Source organism: Perna viridis, chromosome 4 (genome assembly GCF_037379345.1).
Source record: "Perna viridis isolate PV_CMFRI_1.1 ecotype Kerala chromosome 4, ASM3737934v1, whole genome shotgun sequence".
Taxonomy (NCBI): Eukaryota; Metazoa; Mollusca; class Bivalvia; order Mytilida; family Mytilidae; genus Perna; species Perna viridis.
Window position 1 is genome coordinate 6,757,320 of NC_142448.1, and position 20,644 is coordinate 6,777,963.

At 34.3% G+C, this 20,644-nt stretch overlaps 1 protein-coding gene across 6 annotated transcripts; it reads right to left on the reverse strand.

Annotated features, from left to right (window-relative positions):
• Nucleotides 1-1,706: 1,706 nt before the first annotated feature.
• LOC148618666 (uncharacterized) lies at nt 1,707-17,872 on the reverse strand. Of its 6 annotated transcripts, none has more exons than XM_088577795.1 (15): nt 17,256-17,865; nt 14,297-14,429; nt 13,514-13,602; nt 11,254-11,794; nt 10,253-10,382; nt 9,015-9,275; nt 8,241-8,440; nt 7,935-8,031; nt 6,512-6,574; nt 5,890-5,985; nt 4,459-4,775; nt 3,987-4,041; nt 3,361-3,470; nt 3,065-3,127; nt 1,707-2,271 (listed from the first exon to the last, which is right to left on the reverse strand). In XM_088577795.1, the coding sequence occupies exons 4-15, from the start codon at nt 11,755-11,757 to the stop codon at nt 1,915-1,917; spliced, it is 2,253 nt and encodes a 750-aa protein (XP_088433921.1). In that variant the 5' UTR covers nt 11,758-11,794; nt 13,514-13,602; nt 14,297-14,429; nt 17,256-17,865; the 3' UTR covers nt 1,707-1,914. The 6 variants fall into 6 exon arrangements, with proteins under 6 accessions (XP_088433921.1, XP_088433924.1, XP_088433925.1 ...); XM_088577800.1 differs by lacking the exon at nt 1,707-2,271 and adding an exon at nt 2,312-2,642 and having other exon boundaries at nt 3,008-3,127; nt 17,256-17,872; XM_088577798.1 differs by lacking the exon at nt 14,297-14,429.
• Nucleotides 17,873-20,644: the final 2,772 nt, after the last annotated feature.

Here is a 20,644-nt window from a genome sequence, read left to right on the forward strand (position 1 = left end):
ATTATGAGGCAGACAAAATCAGTGTCTACGGGACAAATGACTGTAGTTTTAAAAATGTTTCAAGTAAAAATTTATTTCGTCAAGAAAACGAAGATTCATTCAATCACTTTTTAAGCTCACCTGGCCATAGGCCATGTGAGCTATTGTCACCACTTGGTGTTCGTTGTCGTCGTCTGTCGTCGTCGTGGTTAACAATTCTTCACACATCTCCTTTGAAACTACTGAATGGCTTTGAATGAAACTTAATATGATTGTTTCTTAGAGTATCATGCACAAAATGACTGTTTGGGTTTTTGATCTGTAAAAAAGACATGACCGCCATTACTAATAATAGAACATAAGGGTCAGACAGCAGTTTTTTGCATATATCTTCAAAACCGTTAGATTTAACTAAATTCTGACTGGGTATAAGTGTTCACCATGATGAGATCTATCTGTGATGTAATTTTGGTGATCTGTTGAGGTCTTACTAACCACTTCTAACGTTTCCATTACTTTACATGTTAAAAAAGTAATTTTCAAAGTTTCACTGCGAATTCCCAGGACAAATGACATCTTAAAGTTGCATACCATTGCGAAGCTTGGAAATTAAGGCTTTCAAAATCATCATGCTAATGGTGCGATGGTGGTCAAAATACATTTTTTTGCAAATAAGTCTTAAACAGTTGAATTTAGCAAAGTTCTGATGAGAGTTATATTGTTCAACATCAGAAGACCGACCTTTGCCAAAATTTACAAAATTGTTTGTTGTCTGTTTTAGGATTTATTGCACCAGACAGATTTTTTGTCGTTTTAATGTGTACAACTCTCTGACACTAATTGCAACAAAATTTAATAAAAATTGGCATATTTTTTAGGGTTTCTTCCACAAACTGATCATTTAAAATTTTTCATGAGTAAAAAAAATATGGCCGTCGTTACCAAAAATAGAACATGCTTTTTTGCGTTTTTTCCCCTCAACTATAGAAGAATAATGAAAATGAAAGCTACCATTAAGATAAACATAATATTCTGAGTTGACGGGAGTATTGAATTTTTTTTTTAGGCGGCCATTTTACGACCATTTTCACCAGTTGCTCCGATTCCATATATGGGAAGCTATATAGGTGTTTTAAGTTGAATGGTGATGACGAAAGATTGTTCTGGGTGGCCATTTTCCCGCTAATTTTTATATTTGCCTTGATTTCAACGATAATTGTTTAATTCTCCTAATATGAATGGTAATGATGAAAATTTTGGATAGCCATGGTTTAACTTCATTTTATGTTCCTTTTCAGCAAATCTATACTGGGCTAATGCCCTATCACACCTGGTGGAATAACAGGGCAAAGGGGACCCATGCCAAAATTTTTTCCAGAGGTTCTAAAACACTTTGAAGTCATTTCCTACATTTTACAGTGCCTTACGTACTCTTTTTAACTTACAACATTCATCAATATATGCTCTTTTTCAGCAATTTTTTGTCCAACATGGTAACAAAGCATGGTACCGTTACTTACTTAGTAAATAGGATATGGTTTGTCAGGTGAGCAATTCAGGCTCTTCAAGAGCCTCTTTTTTTCCTTATCTAGCGTTAGCTTCCCAAGACTATGGCACCATTTCTAATAATCATTGTGTATTTCCAATGCAAGACTGAATAGCGTGAAATGCTTTGTTAATATATTAAGATTGTTTTTGTGCAATCGTCGCGAATTATAAAGAAAACCTTTTCTATTTATGTATGAATTGTATATAATAATGTAAATTTAATACATGTCATTGTGGTTTAGCCAGACATGGAATAACAATCATTTCAACAACAAAATAAATATACTGTTCTCTTGTCCCCATGATTAATCTGGTTGAAATGAGGACATCCTGGCAAATGCCGGATATCTCCCATCGAGCATATGATCTCTTTATCATTTTCAAGTTTTAATTAGTTCTCTTTTTTGGCGGCGGTGGCGGTCGTCTCAACGTATTGGAGACAGAAGGAGATGGCGCTGGTCCAGACGGTGAAACACCCGGAAGTGGAAGGGGCGGTCTCTTTGACAACGGACTCGGATCTTTGATGTTTAGAGGTTCTGGTTTAGTCGGCAAGGGTTGTGGTGGCCTGTCGAGATTAGGAGGAGGCATCACTTTCCGTTCGGCTTGTTTCGGCGTATTTTGTGGCGGCGGAGCCGGAAGTGGTCGTTTAGGAGGAGGACGGGGTGGCAAGTCTGGTGATTTTTCCTCTATGACTTTCATTCTGTCAAAGAATTGATCTTTCAAAGATTTCCTGTAATCTGTGGTCTGAATATATAGCAAAAAAAGCTTATTCAATTAGTACACTTTCGGTCAAATAAAGAAAAAAGCATTATAAATAATTCAATGTAGTTCAACTATCTTTTATTTTGGTTTGATTTAATAAAACAGGCCAACAACCCTATTTAAATGCAATCCAAAAAAAGCTGTTAAATATAAAATTCTTAGTTTTGTTTTTTTTTCTACTCTTTTTTCTACAACTATTTAGAGTTCTATGTGAATAATACTACTTAATCTGCATATTATAGCTTTGATTGCTTGAGTTCAGTGTGATGTTTGTTTTGGGGTCCATGCTGCGCATTCTGTGTGTATTGTGTAGTTCATCCATCTTTTTTATCGTCTGCTGTCGTTTGATGTTCCTGGCAATATCAAGTATTGTGTTAAAACAGTTTATTGGAGTTTTCATAGTTTTGTTCGTAGAATTCCCCCTGTACTCCCACTGCTTCTTTCAATTTAAAAGAGTTAAAAGTGACAGTCTATGTAAGAATCAGGCATGAAATAACACACCACTTTGACAGTGTAATCTGACTTTTTGTACCATTAGGAACAAAGAAGGGCAAGGTTTTGTAAAATAACAGTTATAACAATCTAATGACAAAATCAAATCATCTTCAGTGATGCAGAGTAAATTTCATTTGTTGTCTTCACACTTCAGTCAGATCGGTAAGGTTTTATGCATGTTTCATGTGTTTCTATTTTGCCTGATTCTCATTAAGACTCGTACTATATGTATATGTTTTTCTTCCGTTGAAATCTGTATCTTTCTAAGTAGGACACTAACTTTGTTTCTGGTTTCATCAGAAGTATCAGATGAACGTCTCTGCACTTCATACACTGGTGTCGGCTGAAATAGCATTAATCTATATTAAAAAAGTACCATATATCCTACCAATGATCGAATATAAATGGAAAAAATCATGTAAATAATTTTGAATATTTGAATAACCATGCAGACGTAGAGCAGTACATTACAATGTTCTTAAAGCATTGTGTGTTGCTAGTTAAATTATCGGTTATTTATGTTTAAGCAACAGATGTGTCATTGCAAAAAAGATGTTACATCTGAGGGGTACCTACGTCAATATCCTCATCAGCAGAATCACTCTCTTCTTGCATGCTACCTATGTTACTATCCCTCCACGATTCTTGGCTGGCAGTGCTGCCACGTGATCCACCACTAGAAGAACCTGTTACAAAAGTCATATAATTCAATACTCAGGAAATAAGTAATTAAAGGTGGTTAATGAAATTTAAATGTTGAAGCGTTTTTATACACTTGCATCTCACAGGCAAAACAAGAAAGACTGCGAGCAAAGCTCACTTGGTGATACCGCAGCTCCCTTCCCCGGTATAGGGTAACCCAGAAGTGATTTAAATATTCAAACGGAAAAACAAAATAGGAGGTGTGCAATGGGATCTTATAATAAAGAGTATATGAAAAAAGTTTCATCAAATTCGATTCAGCGTTTTCAGAGGAGTGATTGATTAGAAGAGGGAGGGGCGGAAGGACACCATGCGGGCGGTATAATAATCACAATGTCAGGGATTATTTTTTCTCCTGAGACAAGTGTCTGTGTTGCAACTTTGTTGGCCAAAGACCAATTCCACATTCTATGTAGGTGAAACATGTTGTAACCGAATAATTCTCAAGAAGCAGTTATGGCAAATTGTGAAGCTGAATATATAGAAAGAGAATATCTTACTGGAATTGCTGATGGTACTATCTCTTTCTGTGTATTTTCTCGCTGGCAGAGGGTGCTGAAAAAAAAACCCGATACATAAAAATTAAAGTATATGGGAGAGGGGGATCATTTGTCTCTAGACCAGACAAAAGTTTGATAAAATAAAGGGAAAAGCACGAAAATGTAGTTGTATGAAACAAATCCGAGATTGTGTTGGTCAAAACACACTTCTTTCGTTTCCTCACCATGACTAAATTTGATGTTTCCGAAGACTGCACACACCGGTAAATACAGGATAATGCACCCATCTAAACAGGCATTGTGTACTCTTTGATCTTTCATCTTGTTCTATATAGTCCTTTTTTATTTTATTAATATGAAAACAACAGCTAGACACACAACTGGACTCAGTAAAGGAAAATACCAATAAACAATAAGAGTTATCGATCTATGTGTATCTTTAAATGAAAAAGGTTATACCAGTCAACCTTACCACAATATGCATTATATAGTTTTCTTCATCATCCTTCACCTTTTTCTTTGGTGCTACCTTATTTTTTATCTTGCTAAAAACACTTTTGCGTTCCTTGTTAGGTTTGAATACTGTTTGGTACTGGTTTCTGAGCTCCTCTATAGCATCATTTCTCTCTTTAAGAGATTTAGATTGCGTCGACTTGTTTCGGTCGACCCATGAAGCGTATAGACGTTCGGCTTCTTCCACAGTAAACTCGCCTGCCCTGACAGCATTTCCTATATCAATAAGTTCATCGTGTGTTCTTGATCCAAATGAAGATTTAGCCTTTTCTATAGCTGGTAAGAAAAAATCAAAACAATGGATGTTAATATACTTAACCCTAGTGTTAGCAACGGAACTGTATATCCTGACCCTTTTTGCTACTCCTACAACGTAAGAGGTTGGAATTCCGTTCCTCCATACCCCAACCTCCTACTTCAAAGCGCCATATTGCATAACGCTCGTTCTGCCGTTCCTTGAAATCGGCAGAATTATAGTATTAGTATTTTCCATTTAAAACGTTGTATACAGTTTCTTTACCATTACACTCGATAAGGTGACTAAACTAAAGAAAGAGCAATCAAGGGAACCAAGGCTACAGCGGCAACCAAAAGAATGCAACCCGGGGACAAAGACCAGACACGGAAAACAGACACACACAACAAAGAACATAAAGTAACCAAAACCACACACACAAAGCAACAAAAGTAAATGAGCAACTCGGACTCCAACGAATTGCCTTTACCAACTTTAAGTTCGTTTTGTCAAAAATATATTGTACTCCGTAAAAATTGTGACCTAATTCAAAATTGCTGGTCATTTTGACAACTGTCTTCATTACAAATGTATTAGATATTTAACAAATATTTAGGATTTTTATCGTTTGATGCCCGGTAGGTTAAACGTCTTTTACGTAAATAAATGACATAAAGTATTTTAAAACACATGTTTCGCTAATAAAAATTTGCGGTGGCTTTTAACATGTCAAATTCTAGAGGTTAGGATGGTACCAAGTCAGAAAATAGCTTTCCAGACAACCTCTAGCATTGCTGGAGTACCCTTTTGCATGCCACAGTCCTACAATAATTAATACAGCAAAGGTCCTTATTTGGTTTAAGTAGCAGATTATAAGAAAACATCATACATCTAACCAGACTGATGCAATTTGATTGGAGATGTGCCTAATTAACCTGTAAAGTGAGTAACATCTTATTTTAATGTACCCAAAATATGTTGAAAGTGACAATGAAAAAAAAGTCAAAATTGGCGAGAAGATTGATTTCTTCGTTAAGTGAATAATATAATGATACTGAAGCTGCACATCTCATTCTAGTCGAATTTTGGCATTTAGAATTATATACAGATTGAAAACAATGAAAGCTTAGCTCACAAGCATTATTTGATACTAACATGGTGATGATATACCCATAAATTCATCTGGTGCCATTTTGGGGTAAGGTTTATCTTCCTGGGGAGGTGGAGGTGGTGCACGCCGAGGAAGGGTAACTGAAATGTATTGATTATCATTATTAACATTCATGGGTTTTATAGGTATTAACATTGTACAAAACATCAGAGCATCAATATTTTTCTATTTCTTCACGTCGATTTTTTTAACTCAGCTATCTTGTAAATATATGAAAACCAACCTACACACTTATCTCCAAATCAATGTTTAAAAATAATTTGGCTTGACACATTGTAATGTTCAATATTTTCATGTATCCCACCTGAGAATAGAGATCCTTCCGTCCGTTAGTCCCATACCTGGTTTTTGAAAGATTAGCATCATCCCTTAAAGTAAGTAAAATAAAGTTCATTTACATTCAACTTCGATTATTAAGTGTTCTTCCACGAGTTTTTGCCTTCCCTTAAAAAAAACAACAACAACAAAAAAAACCCAACTCTTAAGGCATACAATAACTCCGAATGCAAGGACATACGTTCTTATGATATCAAAATAAACTTTTTCAACTTTTTTCATTTTTTTTTTTTTTGGGGGGGGGGAGGTATGTCCACATTCTCTACTTACTTGATTTTTGATCAGGAACTATCTTTTCATCTAAAGACGCTACTTTCAAACTTTGACTACGTTCTAAAATAACAATTTAAAAAGACTACATGTATTTTACAATGTAATACAGAAGTAAATAAGTTGATGCATGACTACAAACTATTAAGTGAAAATACATGAAAAGCAGAACAAGATTCAAGTACACTAACAATACAAAAGCAAACTGCAGGAAAACAGAAAAAAACAATGGGAAGAAATACATACTACTGAAAATTGACGAGAAATTTGTATTTAGGGCAATCTGCAAACAATGTTCTAGGTCGGAAATTTTGATGGCTTATATTTGTTAATACTGGAAGCTTAAAAAATTACAACTTTTCATTATCGTCAACAGGTGTACACAAAAATCAACCAGAATATGGCAAATCATGGTAAATAAACGCCGTATAATTGCCTTTACAATATTTATAACTGTTAATCAAAGCTGTGTTTAATGTACACTTGTATATCAACGAGATAATTTGTAAAATGGAATTAATAATTAGTTAGAACATTAGACACAAAATTATGGAACATTTCCCACGTTATAAAATTGAATGATACTTCCATTCTAAAAAACAACCTCTTCATTATTTAAATGAATTTATTTCCAAAAATAGACAATTAAAGTAATAAACAATTTGTTTCCCGAAGAAATGTGTTCATATACATGTATTATTTTTCACAAAATCATGTTTATAGGAGACATGCTTATTTAATTCTTAAGACCGATACTTCCCAAATAAACAATATGGTATACTTTTCCCCGGGAAACACGGGGATCCATAAATTTAAAAAAGGAGAGGATAAAGTCCAACATTTGCATAATATACTCAGTTTCCAAAGTTGCTTTATATATTATACATAACGGATTTATAGGTCAGACATTTTTTTCATATTTTCATTTGTATGCTTCGTTGCCGACGATGAATGTCTCCCTGGGAAAAGTTGCCGGTTATTCCATGGGGAAATAATTTGATGAAAATCTAAGTCAGTTGTTCTTTAGACGAAGTATTGTGTTTACTTCTGAGAAAAAATATAACGGCTTCATTTTCTAGTTGACGTAAGTTCCATTCTATTGTTAGATGGAATCGTCGCACTTCCTGATGTCGCAATCTTTCTACGAACTGTTCTATGTTTAACAACTATCTTTTTATATCAGGATTTATCTTTTTTTGTCACAATACAGAGGTAAATAAATACAAGAAGTTTAAAACTCATAACTTAGATTTCATAGGGGAGTGTAGAAATTTCGCTGATAGTGTAGTTAATTAATTTCTTGAACTTTTATTCCAAAGTTTAGATCTTTGCTCACTAGCCATAAGATGAAGGCTGTATTTTTTTAGATAAGAAATGCGTGAAAGGTTAGACAGGTACAGTAACTATAAATCTTTCTCCTTACCAGACCTTTGGTTTCTTGATTGTTCTAATTCATCTTGGTTTAAATAGAGATTTTCTGTTGCTACCAAATGTATATATTCCACCATTGTGTGGGTTTCCTGACAATAGAAAAAAAGCTTAAGATCTTTATTCTAATGCCAATGAAATAGTTACTAATCAAAAGTACATTACAACTTATCGTTAATTTTAAATAGGTCTTCACTAGGTTTTTTTCATTTCAAAGCTTTTTCTTTAATAAACTCCCCCAACGTTGATTGTTAAATAGAATATAGTTATAAGTATCCATCCGTCCCATTTTTTTACTTACAAATTGTGTGCGCATGTGTTCAGCAAGATCTACAAAACCATTAAGTTCAGCAAGGTCAGAAGGGTCAAGGCCATCTTTGTTCTCTATTTGGAATGCAGAGCTAGAACCAGGGGTATCCATTATGGCACAAGTTAGGTCTTCTAACCCGTGCCTTGCAGCGAAGTGCAGTAATGTTGGAACATCTTGATCACTTTCTATTACTTTCAAAAAATAAAAAACAAGGCTTTGCTCAGCAAGTGATTCATTAGATATGAAACCCATTTGACGCATTGATATAGTTTCCGCGAGCGGTTTCTACATAATTCATATTTTCCCACTTTATTTACAATTTTATAAGGGCAACCGATTCCCCTTCAGTTATGTATCCAAACATTACTTCACTAGGATATGTGATGCATACAAATCGAAAACACGAAACTGCTTGTATTTTTAGATTAAGATGGAACTGTTTGTTAAAAGTGGAGTCAAACAACTCCGAGCTAAAAAGAACAAAAGATGTAATTGAAAATATGAATTAACTTTATTTCGTTTTAATGGTCGAAACTGGCATCTTCAGCATTTTCAAACCTTCGGTGATACAAGTAGCTGAAAACCAAATGGGCCATATTTATTGCTTTTTGGTAATTTGTTCAATCTTTTTACGTTTACCGACTTTTATCGCAGATAATTTCACAACAACAACAAATAAAAAAATACAAAAACAAAAACAAAAACAAACAAAAATAAAACAAACAAAAGCAAAAACAAAAAACTGTTAAAATGTGGTGCACTTACAGTTTTGAAATGGCATATCTTGTGACTGGATTTTCATAAGCTCGGCTAATGTCCCATCATTAGGAACACTCTTATCGAACAATCCAACTAGTTTTGTATCCATTGCTTGTCTGTCACCGGGGTCAACACATAGTATCTGAGCTAAATAGTCGAAACATTCAAATGCTGCTAGATTTGGTTTCACAATTTTGATTGCCAACTCAGTTATTATATCACTATTACACAAGATTGCCACTCTAACTTGTCCTAGCTTTGGTAAAGCTGGAAATCAAAGAAGTAGAGTTATCATGTTACTCAAAAAATTGAGAATATGTAAAAGGTCTTGGATATAATAATAATGTATATTTTCATTATTATATCGAGTAATTAAAGTTGCAGGAATAATACGGAAATAAAAGAATTCTGATAACATATCTATTTTTACGCCACCGCATATTTTTGTCAGCACATAAATATAATAAATATATGCAATGTCCCTTATTATATAATAAGCATTTGCACTTGGAGCTTTCATATCACAACTCATGCGTTTTGTCAGAGCTTGCCGTAACTACGCGGACCTTTTGTACCGTGCACGACATCTTACCATTAGGCTGCTGGAACAGGGTTATGTTGCCAGAAGATTGGAGTCATCACTACAGATGTTTATGGTTGTCATCATGAATTCGTGCATCGTGACGGTGTCTCCACCTTCACCAAGAGAACCGATATGTTCCCCGTGTCATAATTTTTCGTCTACCCTGAAGTAGACATATTATGAGCAACTCATCGGGTGTTTCTAGAAAGGCAGAAGACGCTTACTCTACCGGTGCACCTGGTCCATGCTCTCAATCAATCAATCAATCGTGTCATTATGGTTGTATATTATGTTATTTGTTGAGTGTTTTCCCGGTCGGGCCTATGTCATTGGATTGTTGAGTGTGCCTGTTTTCCCGGTCGGGCCTATGTCATTGGATTGTTGAGTGTGCCTGTTTTCACGGTCTGGCCTATGTCATTGGATTGTATTCTTTTTATTTCTGCTCGAATCTCAGTTCTCTTAATTACTCTTTGAGTTGCTATATATATATATATATTTCCTCGATTTTATTTAGTTTAAGAAAAGATTGTTATGCGGAAGCATTGTTCTCTCTGTCGTGATGACCTGTTTAGATATTTTATGGCCAAGTACGGAAGCATCGTGCTATCTGCTTGTTTAACTTACCTGTCATTGCATTGTCGATATAACACTTTATACTTACGAGGAACACGTAATATATATGTGGTATCATTGTACTGTTTTAAATCTACAATTTTATCAAATTCCCTGAACGACACCTGAATGGTCCCAGTAGGTGCTTTCTGGAACAGCACAGCCACTTCCTCGTTAGCCTAAACACACAGAAAAAAAAAGATTAAACCACATGTATACTACGTGTAATTCAGGTCGTAAAGTGGCCAGAATTACAACTAAAAATAACTTTTGCATGAAATTTTCAATTGTTTCATCAGATCTTGACATTGTCGTATTTTGAAATTCTTGGTCCTAAAGACTTAGAAATAATACAATAGACTAGTGTTTTAGTTCCAAGCAAATGTGAAGGACAAATCTTCATACTTTGAAGTATATCCAAAACTCATCTGAAGAAAACGTTATTTACACAATATCACATCTTCTCAACAATGGAAGTAAGATAAAGGGTAATTAATGTTAAATCTGAAGTAGAAAATTTAGTACTGGGTACAATGTCTTGTTCCAAAATACCAATTCCTCATTATACGCTTGCGCAGATTCTATATTAAAGATTTCTAATAATTTTCACCGACTTATTGGGCAGTCGTATTAAAATGGCAACGACTGAATTGTCGTAATACATCTAGATTTACCCTTTACTAACTTCGCTGACGCATAACCCGAAAAGTCAATAAGCAACCGCTACATCCAATAAACATTTAAACAAAGGATAAAAAACTGGGGGAAAGCACAAAGATAGAAACAAAATAGTTCGTCAACCTGATGTCGAATTTCACCATTGAATATGATAGTAAGACAGAAAATATCTCAAAATGTGCTTTTTTTCTCCAAGATTCTCAATTTCAAGCAATTCAATTGGTCGAAACAGGAAGTATTGTGAGAAAAATCTAAAAAAAAAAATAATGGACCTAAGACTGGTACTTCACAAATGGAGGAACTTCGCAAACAATCCAAGTCCACATACTTGGTAAAAAACAGCATGCAAACATGGATATGATGGCACTGTACCTTGTGTACTGTATTCGGAATTAACTTGACCGGTCTTTTTGATGGACGCTTGTGTTTTGGTTTCTTAATTATAGGAGGCAGTTTTGGTGGAACTTTCGATTGTTCTTCCAGAATTTCAATAATACTGCCTATAGTTTCCGTACACTGTTCTTTTGATCCTAAATTGGTAAATAATTTCCACCCCTTTGGTATTGAAAGTGCTGACTGTAAACGAGAAATTTCGAAGTCTTCGACATAATACTGTAAGCATACTAAGCATGGGTGATTAGTGAAGCACACTTGAAATCGTCTTGTCTCCGTCTCATCGTCAAATAATTCAATCATACAAGGACTACAAATCAATACCAGAATTTTGAACTCAGATAAGTCAGAGATGTCTTTGATGTTTCCAATAGCCTGAAAACTGACTCCGGTTTCCGGACTTCCCTGTACAAATAAATTCTTAAAGAAATTAGCGAAATCTTCAACATCTTCGGCATTGTAAAGAACACATATATCCGACATTGCGTCCTTGCTAAGTGAACATCGTAAGGTAAGACTTCTGAAAAAAAAGAATAAACCTGATGAATATATTACAAATGAAAACGAATAAAATCAAACGTGTTTCTGGAAGTTCATGCAACGTTGAAATTAAAGCTTAGTCATTCTTAACAATTTCTACATATACAGCGTAACACTCTCGCATTAGATATTATCTTAAACGAATGACTGTACTCATCAGTAAACGAATATACATATCCTTTTAAAAAATCTACATGTAAAATTCAAATTGTTGAAATAACAAAAGCTATCTTGCAGTGACGATTTCATATTTAATTTGGAATCTAGTTGCATTGCTGCTTTGGTGAACGATACTAATTAGTTTCTTTGAAGATTTAGTAAGGAGTGAAGCACAGTGAATATTTTTACTGATTTAGATGATTAAAAGTAAATATGTACAGTATGGTTTGGTGTGTCTTCTTTTTCTTAATGGGGAAAATATCTCTTTATCTTAAAAGAAAACGCGAGTAAAATGTAGATGAATTAAAAAAAAACTAATTACATTCAGTAAATATATATAAAATATACTTATATTACGACAAAATAAAATCAACCTTCTTGTTCTAAATTGGGTTTTAAACTATTCATGTCATAATGATTTTTCAATTGGCTGAACAGTTTCTTTGATTTCCAGGTTAACGTGCACCGTAGTTTGTAGCAGACACCTGTGTGAATCCTTCACATTCTGACACAATATTTTGTCATGGTGTGAATTTCTCCAACAAAACTATGTGCCGAACAAAGTAGGTTTTATTGTTGTACAGGTATATCACATCTTTAAAACTTTAGAGCTGTGCAACTTTCCGAGAATAAAAAAAATATATTTCGACTGTTAATATGCACAAATTTTAAATGTTTCCTCTGAATAAAATTAGTGATATATATAGAGATATAGGGGGTGACAGCTGCGATTGACTAGTTGTAGTGCTTCTACTGGGAGAGGTCGTGGCTTTAATTCTTGGTTGAGGTATACGCGGTAATCACGACTATTTCGCTAAGCACACCGGGTTTCGGAGAAAGATGAACACTGTCATTTGGCCCTCTCCTGGGTTGAGAGCCCTTAGTGATTACATTGCAGATTATAGCAATGAAGTGATAGTGGGACTCTGCAGATACTACAGAATAAAAAACTAAAAACCACAGGCACTTGGAACCAGGATTTAAAAAAAAATTCTTAAAAAATATCATTAAATCATTTTGTTTCCATATTTGAGTTATTATGCGTGTTCTGTGACATGTCCGCTTGCTATTTATTGCTGTTTATACAATGCCTAGTTGGAGAAGTATATGGATGAAAAACTAGGCATTGTATAAACAGCAATAAATAGCACGCGGACATGTCACAGAACACGCATAATAACTTAAATATGAAAACAAAATGATTTAATAAAATTTTTGAGAGAAAAAAATCCTGGTCCCAAGTGCCTTTGCTAAAAACCCACCAGACAAAGCTGGAGGTACATGTACATATTCCGTGCATTATGTTAATTGCTCAGTCCCTAAGGTTAAATATTTGACGACTCTTTAAGGCCGCTTTCTACCTGCCTTTTATTAAGAAGGTTGCCTAAGAAAACTTTACATTGTACAAAGAATGTACAAATACCATGAGTTCATCTCTTTAGATCATTGTTATTTTCTTGTCTCTCTCTCCCTATCTCTCGAAATCATAAAAAAAACATGTATATTCTTAAGTTAGAAGGTCAACATAATCAATACATACAATTATTGAGCACATTACACTTGTATTGTTTAAGTGTCTGAACTTATAATGTCGTATGAGCCAATCATCTGTAGGCCAAACTCTCGACACTGTAAAATTAATTCAAAATTTTACTTCCTTGTCAAACAGTTTTGATATCAACTTGATGTTTTATTGCATAAACTATCCTTTAATATACACATTATGTAACCGAAACCAAAAAAGTGTTTCTTATTGATCAGAGTTTATTCTTCAAGTTTACTCAGTAATTGAATTCCTACAATTCGTTTCAAATCATGATTTATTTTTTTAAGTCTTTGGAGAGTAGCGATTTATCACGAGAATTTCTGGTTAAATAAGGTCCATTTTGTAGTTCAACAAAATGTACTCAATCGGTACATGCAGTGAGGCGTTCCTATTGTGCCAATGTAGCTGGTAAACGCATGGCTGGGTGAATGGTGAGGAGATTATGCAGTCGGTAAGCACATGTGTGTGTGAAAAGTGAGCCGAATGTGCAGCTGGTTAACACGTGTTAGTGAAAAGTGATTCGAGTCTAGCTGTTGAGCACTTGTGTTGGTGAAAAGTAAGGCGACTCTGTAGCTGATATGCACGTGTGTGGGTGAAAAGTGATGTGTATTTACAAAGCCTCTTCACTCTCCATGAAATCTACAGAGCTCATGTCAACAAGCATCCTTTGCTAAACAATAATTAACTTGAAGAAAGCAGACTACCCCCAAAGATACAGTGTGTATGTCGACATGATCGATGATCACTTACAAATGCTAGTCATATAAAAAGGTTTACCCTTTTAAGAAACTAATTTACTTCACCCATTGGAGTAGAGAGTTGGTTGTAATCGGTTCGGTTCAATACCCGACCGCTGTAGAGGGTAACGTCAATAATACACATTCCTGGCCCATCCTGGTTATTGGTTAGACTAAGAAAAAGGGTAGGTATAGTCAAAATCACATTAAATTAATTATCCCAAGTTTTACTAACAGAATTGTTATTAGTAAGTTTGTACATAACCATAATTATGTAGCTCCGCTGTTCATGTTTCAGAAATGAAAAATCATAACCGTCGTGATTAAATCCCTGTTTCGGTTTTTTTCTTCCAGCTATTTATTTGTTTGCTGACCACTTTTACCCTTTGTTTTCATAACATTACACGCATGCCCACCTATTTTGATAAAAACACAGCTTCATAAGTTTACCTTTAAACAACAATGGTAACATTTGGTAATATTAGTGTAAGCAGTTTCAATACTGAAAAAATTGCCGTCAAAAACATTTAAGGAAACACGAGGAAACTAAATAAACTGTGGGTTGTTCATACATAATTTTCGCTCTATTTAGATTAAATATATTGAAGGTTGGAAGATTTATGGGTTATTGTTTTTATATTCCTTCCTGAACACTACCTAATTAAACCCCGCATACTAGCTAAGAAATAAGTAGTTAAAATGAAAAAATATTTTGGCATCAGTCAGTGTACTACCAAAACTGAACAAGTACAATAAAGTTGAGCACAACTGGTACCCATGGGAATACAAAACCAATAGTCATTTGATATTTAACTAATTGCTTACGATGGAAACAAATTAAATTTGTGTCTGTCAAATTTAACACACCATTTATCCACATGTACACTGACAGGTGGTTGAGTATGCAAAATATGTCGCACCCTTCGACCACACAGGTACGTTGGATAAGACAGGTGGTTGAGTCTGTAAACTATGTCACATCCTTGGCTACATAGGTACACTGGATAAAACAGGTTGTTGTGTCTGTCAAATACGTCAATCCCTTGGACAACACAGGTACGTTGGATAAGACAAGTGGTTGTGTCTGTCAAATACATTGCTCACTTGGACCAAACAGGCACGTTTGATAAGACAGGCGGTTGTGTTTGTCAAATACATCACTCCCTTGGACCATACAGGTACGTTGGATAAGACAGGTGGTTGTATCTGTCAAATATGTCACACCCTTGGCTACACAGGTACATTGGGTTGGACAGGTGGTTGTATTATATGAAAATACCATTCTCAGGACGTTGTTATCGGATTCAGAGATACTCGGATGTTGGGTAAGATATATACTTCAATGTATTAAAGATCATGAATTATTTTATTTTTAAAAGTAAAATAATTGACTTTTGCATACCATGTCTTATATATCCACATTAAATAAAACTTCGTTTTAGTAGATATCATCATTATCTGAATCTAATGACACACATACAAGACCTAAGGGCTATAGCGACTGAAATTGTTACATAGCTAAGATTTTGTACAATTTACGTTAAAGTACGCTCATCTTTAGATTAAAGTGGTAAAGTTTTACCAAAAGATGTGATTTTACTTTTCCACACTATTAGGCGTCAGAAAGTTGTTATTTGAACTACAAGTTTAAGAAATCATATAACACATAAAAATGAGAGATGTGGTATAACCAAATACCAAGCAACAAACAAACATCTACAGGTCACACTACAGTCTTCAATGATGGGCAAAACCCATACCGTAAAGCAAGCTGTGAAAAAACCCTAGCAAACGAAGTGAAACTATTCATTAAAGACGGAAATCGACCTATATCACTGCACTTACTTTTCATTTAGAAAAAAATTGTGAATCAAACAATTTAATGATTTCGTTTACGGTTTCCTTATTTTATTATAAAGACTGGTAATAGACGTTATTCATATTACCTAATCTATTGATTTTTATCACCCCACATCATGTCTTTGACCACAAGTTCTATAAGAAACGTACAGACATATGGATATTGGAAACTATATAATCCGACAACCGAGAGCTCAAGAATTAAATATGTTCTGTCAGCCATTTAACCCATTACAAATTTTCGATGTGTGTATTCCATAAAACTCGTCTGATCCAACACCGCAACATGTCGGGGAAAGACAGGGTGTGTCGGGTAAGACCGGGTGTGTCAGGTAAGACAGGGAGTGTCGGGTAAGACAGGGAGTGTAGGGTAAGACCGATTGTTTCTGAATAAGAATTTTTTACACTGTAGAAAAAAGATTATTACACCCCTCTCCAATATGAGTGATGTCTGCAATATGAAAAAGTTTCTTTGATGAGGTAAAGTGTACAGAAACTAATTTGTACGACCCTCAGTCTTAGGAGGCTGGGTATAGAATGAATATTTAAATAACTGTACATAAATCATATATATATAGTCGTGTATTCAGAATTTAAATACTTAAATGACAGAAGTTTAAACAGTTCATGTACAAGTATGACATTGATTAAAGATGATTCACAGACTAAAGTCGTCTACTGGTGGTACTGTTTTAAAGTGGAAAGGTTCTTCACATTTCCGTCATTTATATTCGAAGCCATCTAATATAATAGAAAATACTGTCGGATAAAACAGGTCGTTAGAAAAAAAGGTTAAAATTTATAGACAATCAAAGAATTTCGTAAAAAACAAACAGTTGTTTTTTTCTAGGAACCAAAGTGTCATATTAGACTGGTTTTACTGGACTAAACATTAACTTAAATGATTCACAACACAGTAGCTATTGTAATCGCGGAAACAAACAGATATATATTTATATACATCAGTAGACGATTGGTATACATACTTGTGTACAGAGAGAATCTAATAAGTATTTTAAATTATTCGTCTGTTAGGAATTAATCTTTAACATAACTAAAGAAGTCATCCTTATGTAGTTAAAACGAAAAGGCGCCATGATGTATACAGTGTAGTAAATACAAAAATGATTAATGCTTACCTATAGTTTAAACTTCGATGTAATTCACAAAAGATAAAAATTTAACAAAACTACATAAATATACATGTATAAACAAACAAGGAAGTAAAGAAGTTCGTGTTATCACGTGACTATGGGGAAATGTAGATCATTCAGTACTTTACTTGATAAAAAGTAGTGTGCAAAATCAGACATAAATGACTGGATCTAGTAGTTGTACATTGGTCCAAACTACAACTGTATCTATAGATGAATGTTGAAAGAAGTGCTGGGGTTTCAAACGCGATCTCGTGGTACACTTGCCCAATTCGACACCTGCGTAATCTGGATGATGTAAAATTATTTTTTATTCCTTTAATCCGATACTTTCACTTTCATTGTTTCCAGCCTGTGTAATCCAAATATCTGTCTTATCCGATAATTGTCGGGATTTATAAATGGAGGGCACATTAGACAGGTTTTACTGAAGTGTACCGTCCGTGCGAGACCCGACAAGGGTAGTCAATGTCGTTAAGAAATCCCTCAGTCATACAAGTTTTACTTTATTTACCAATCTACAAAATTACCGAAATGGATTTCTTTTAAATGCAAGTTTCTCTTTACATAAAAACATGAAAATGTACATTGAAATCACAATTGTCGTGCATTAGTATAACCTTATTAACGTAGCAATGAAATGTTTTAAATCAGTTCTAAAAATAAGTAAGTAAATTTAGAACGTCAAAGTTTTAAAGACTGGGATTTTTGACGTGAGGATTTCCAAACAGTATAATATCAGGAAAAAAGGAGGAAACAAACAAACAAACAAACAAACGAACAAAAAAAAAAAACAACAACAACAACAACAAAACCAAACAAACAAAAAACAAGAAACAAAAACAAAAAACATTTTTGTCAACTAAAATTTTCAATAATGACGTGAACCATTTTACGGTTGCAGAGGATACGCAGCTTTGTTTGCAGTATTACAAAGACTAGAATTGAGAGAAAGATCATTTATTCTATATTTGATTTTAGCAAGAAAATATTACATAATTATGAATAACCATATGAATAAATGACATTACAAGATGCAAAAAAGTGCCCCAACCAATTATATAGCATAATTCCACACACAAAATTAAATTTTTTTACAATAAACACGAAAAAGTGGGGCCTAAAAGTGCCCCATTATGTATAACATAAATGCATATATAAACAATATGTAGAAAGAAAAAAACCAAATAATAATAATAATAATAATAAAATACAAACAAAACAAAAACAAAAAACGAACGAGCAAACTAATCTTGGTAGGGTGGTATGAGGGAGGGTTTTTTCCCGCTACCAATTAAAAAGCATAACCAAAATTTGTAACATACAGACTTTAACCTTAGGAATTTTTACGCCGATTGACCGCGTGGGTCAGCTCTTGCTGTAACCCCGGGATGCATGTACCAATTGACCAATCAGATGAATGCAAGTACATGATCACGCATGTATCATGCATGTACAAGAGATAAATCGATCTTACACTCATGACCCATTGAAATCCGATACGATCATTAATAGATTGATCAATCTATTATGTAATGTAATTTTACGGACAAAAATTCTTTTATTTTCCTATAAATGTTCTATTTGATGAAAATATATGATATGATGTCACTGGTGTCACTGTCTTTCTGTTATATACAAAGAGAAAACTTCTTATGATTATTATTCATCTGTGCCGGTAATGTACATATTCTGTATAAAAATTGAAAGGAAACTGAAATTGCCAGTATCGCTCCCATTTTATAACAACTTTCTGCTGTCTGAAAGATATGGTGAGCGGGAAACTCATTCTTTTTCAGGAAGCAAAAACAACGAAAAAAGGAACTCAAGTTTCAAATTTCTATATGTCTAGAATTCTTTCCTGTTCATAGAAATCGACAGATTAGGAAAACTACTTACATAATATTTTAAAGAGCACAGTGACAAGGGGTGTTAGACGCCAAAACCACCATAAAAAAATCTAATATTATTTTCTGAATTCGACTTTTCTCCCCAAACAGAGAGTTCTCTTTACATTAAATGCAATTCCCGAAGACATTATTAACATTTAATATTGAACAGTCGTTTAGCTTAGACAGAGTACGACTGTTTATGTTCGATTATGATAAATGTGTTGGGCGTCTGATATTTTTTTTGTACAAACGAACTTCGGAAAAATGTTGTTTCTTGTTCTCCCAGGTGGTTATACGTCATAGCTCTTAGTTTTCAGAATCCTATAGATATGCAAATGAATTCTCTCATCACGATTTTCACGCTATTCTGCGAAAGTAAGTAATACTTTATCAGGACTATTCAGAAGATAACATGGTATCAGAACTTACTCAGTCAGTGACCATTTTATAGACAGAATTCAAAGTTTGGAAAATCTGGACACAAATGATAAACATCAGGCAACATTAGATAAACAAATTGAACAGTCCAAAATAATAGTCCAGAAACTTGTTGTTGACAACCAAAAACAACATCAAAATCATCGAGAACATTATGAGACAGAAAAACAAAAGTATGAGAATCACATAGATCAAGAAATAGCAAACACTAAAACTATTATTAACCAACAAAATACAGAGCTGAAATCATTGGTTGACGAGAACAAGAGACTTGCATTGTTGTACAAAAACAATCTGTTTCAAAACTGGAGAATGTTATTACAGAGAAAACCTCTAAATTTCCCAGTAGTAAATATTCTGAGGATAACTGAAACAGTCAAATCTTAGGGCATCACATTCTAACTCAGGACCATTGTTACCGAGAATTACCAGTTATGATCGTAAATTTAGCGTCCATATTTTTTTGCAATTTACCACTATAGCTGATAGATATAGGACTTTTTATCGAGTGTCTACAGTGATAGAGCTCTGATTTTCTACAGTGAAAAATCTAGGTCTGTTCAAACCTATTTTGACCACTTGTGTTCTAAACTTTATGAACGTTTTGGTAAAAAAGAAAAACCGCCCATTTTGCGTGGGTTACTGTCGGATCTCATGCAGGGACAGGAAGAACCAATTGAGGAGTTTGCTGAGAGAACACACAGTACTGCAGAGTAATCAAGGGAAACAAGGTTACAGCGGTAATCAAAAGAATGTAATCAAGTGACAAAGACCAGACATGGAAAACAGACATACACAACAAAGAACACAAAGTAACTAAAATCAGACATACAAAGTAACGAAAGCAAATGAGCAACTCGGACTCCACTAAAAACTGGGAGCATGGACCAGGTGCATCGGTAGGGTACGCGTCCTCTGTTTTTCTAGAAACAACAGCCGAGTTGCTCATAAAAAGTGAAGTCCGGGGTAGACAAACGGGGAAAGGAAAACTATGACCGTTAAATAAATCAATTTTTCATGGTGCAGATGGATACACCATAACGA

Coding starts and splice junctions, on each gene's coding strand:
- LOC148618666 (XM_088577798.1), bottom strand. CDS start 11,757: ATGTCGGATATATGTGTTCTTTACAATGCCGAAGATGTTGAAGATTTC. Junction 8,032..8,240: donor AACACATGCGCACACAATTT/GTAAGTAAAAAA, acceptor TTCTATTGTCAG/GAAACCCACACAATGGTGGA. Junction 3,128..3,360: donor CTGCTGATGAGGATATTGAC/GTAGGTACCCCT, acceptor ATGCTATTTCAG/CCGACACCAGTGTATGAAGT.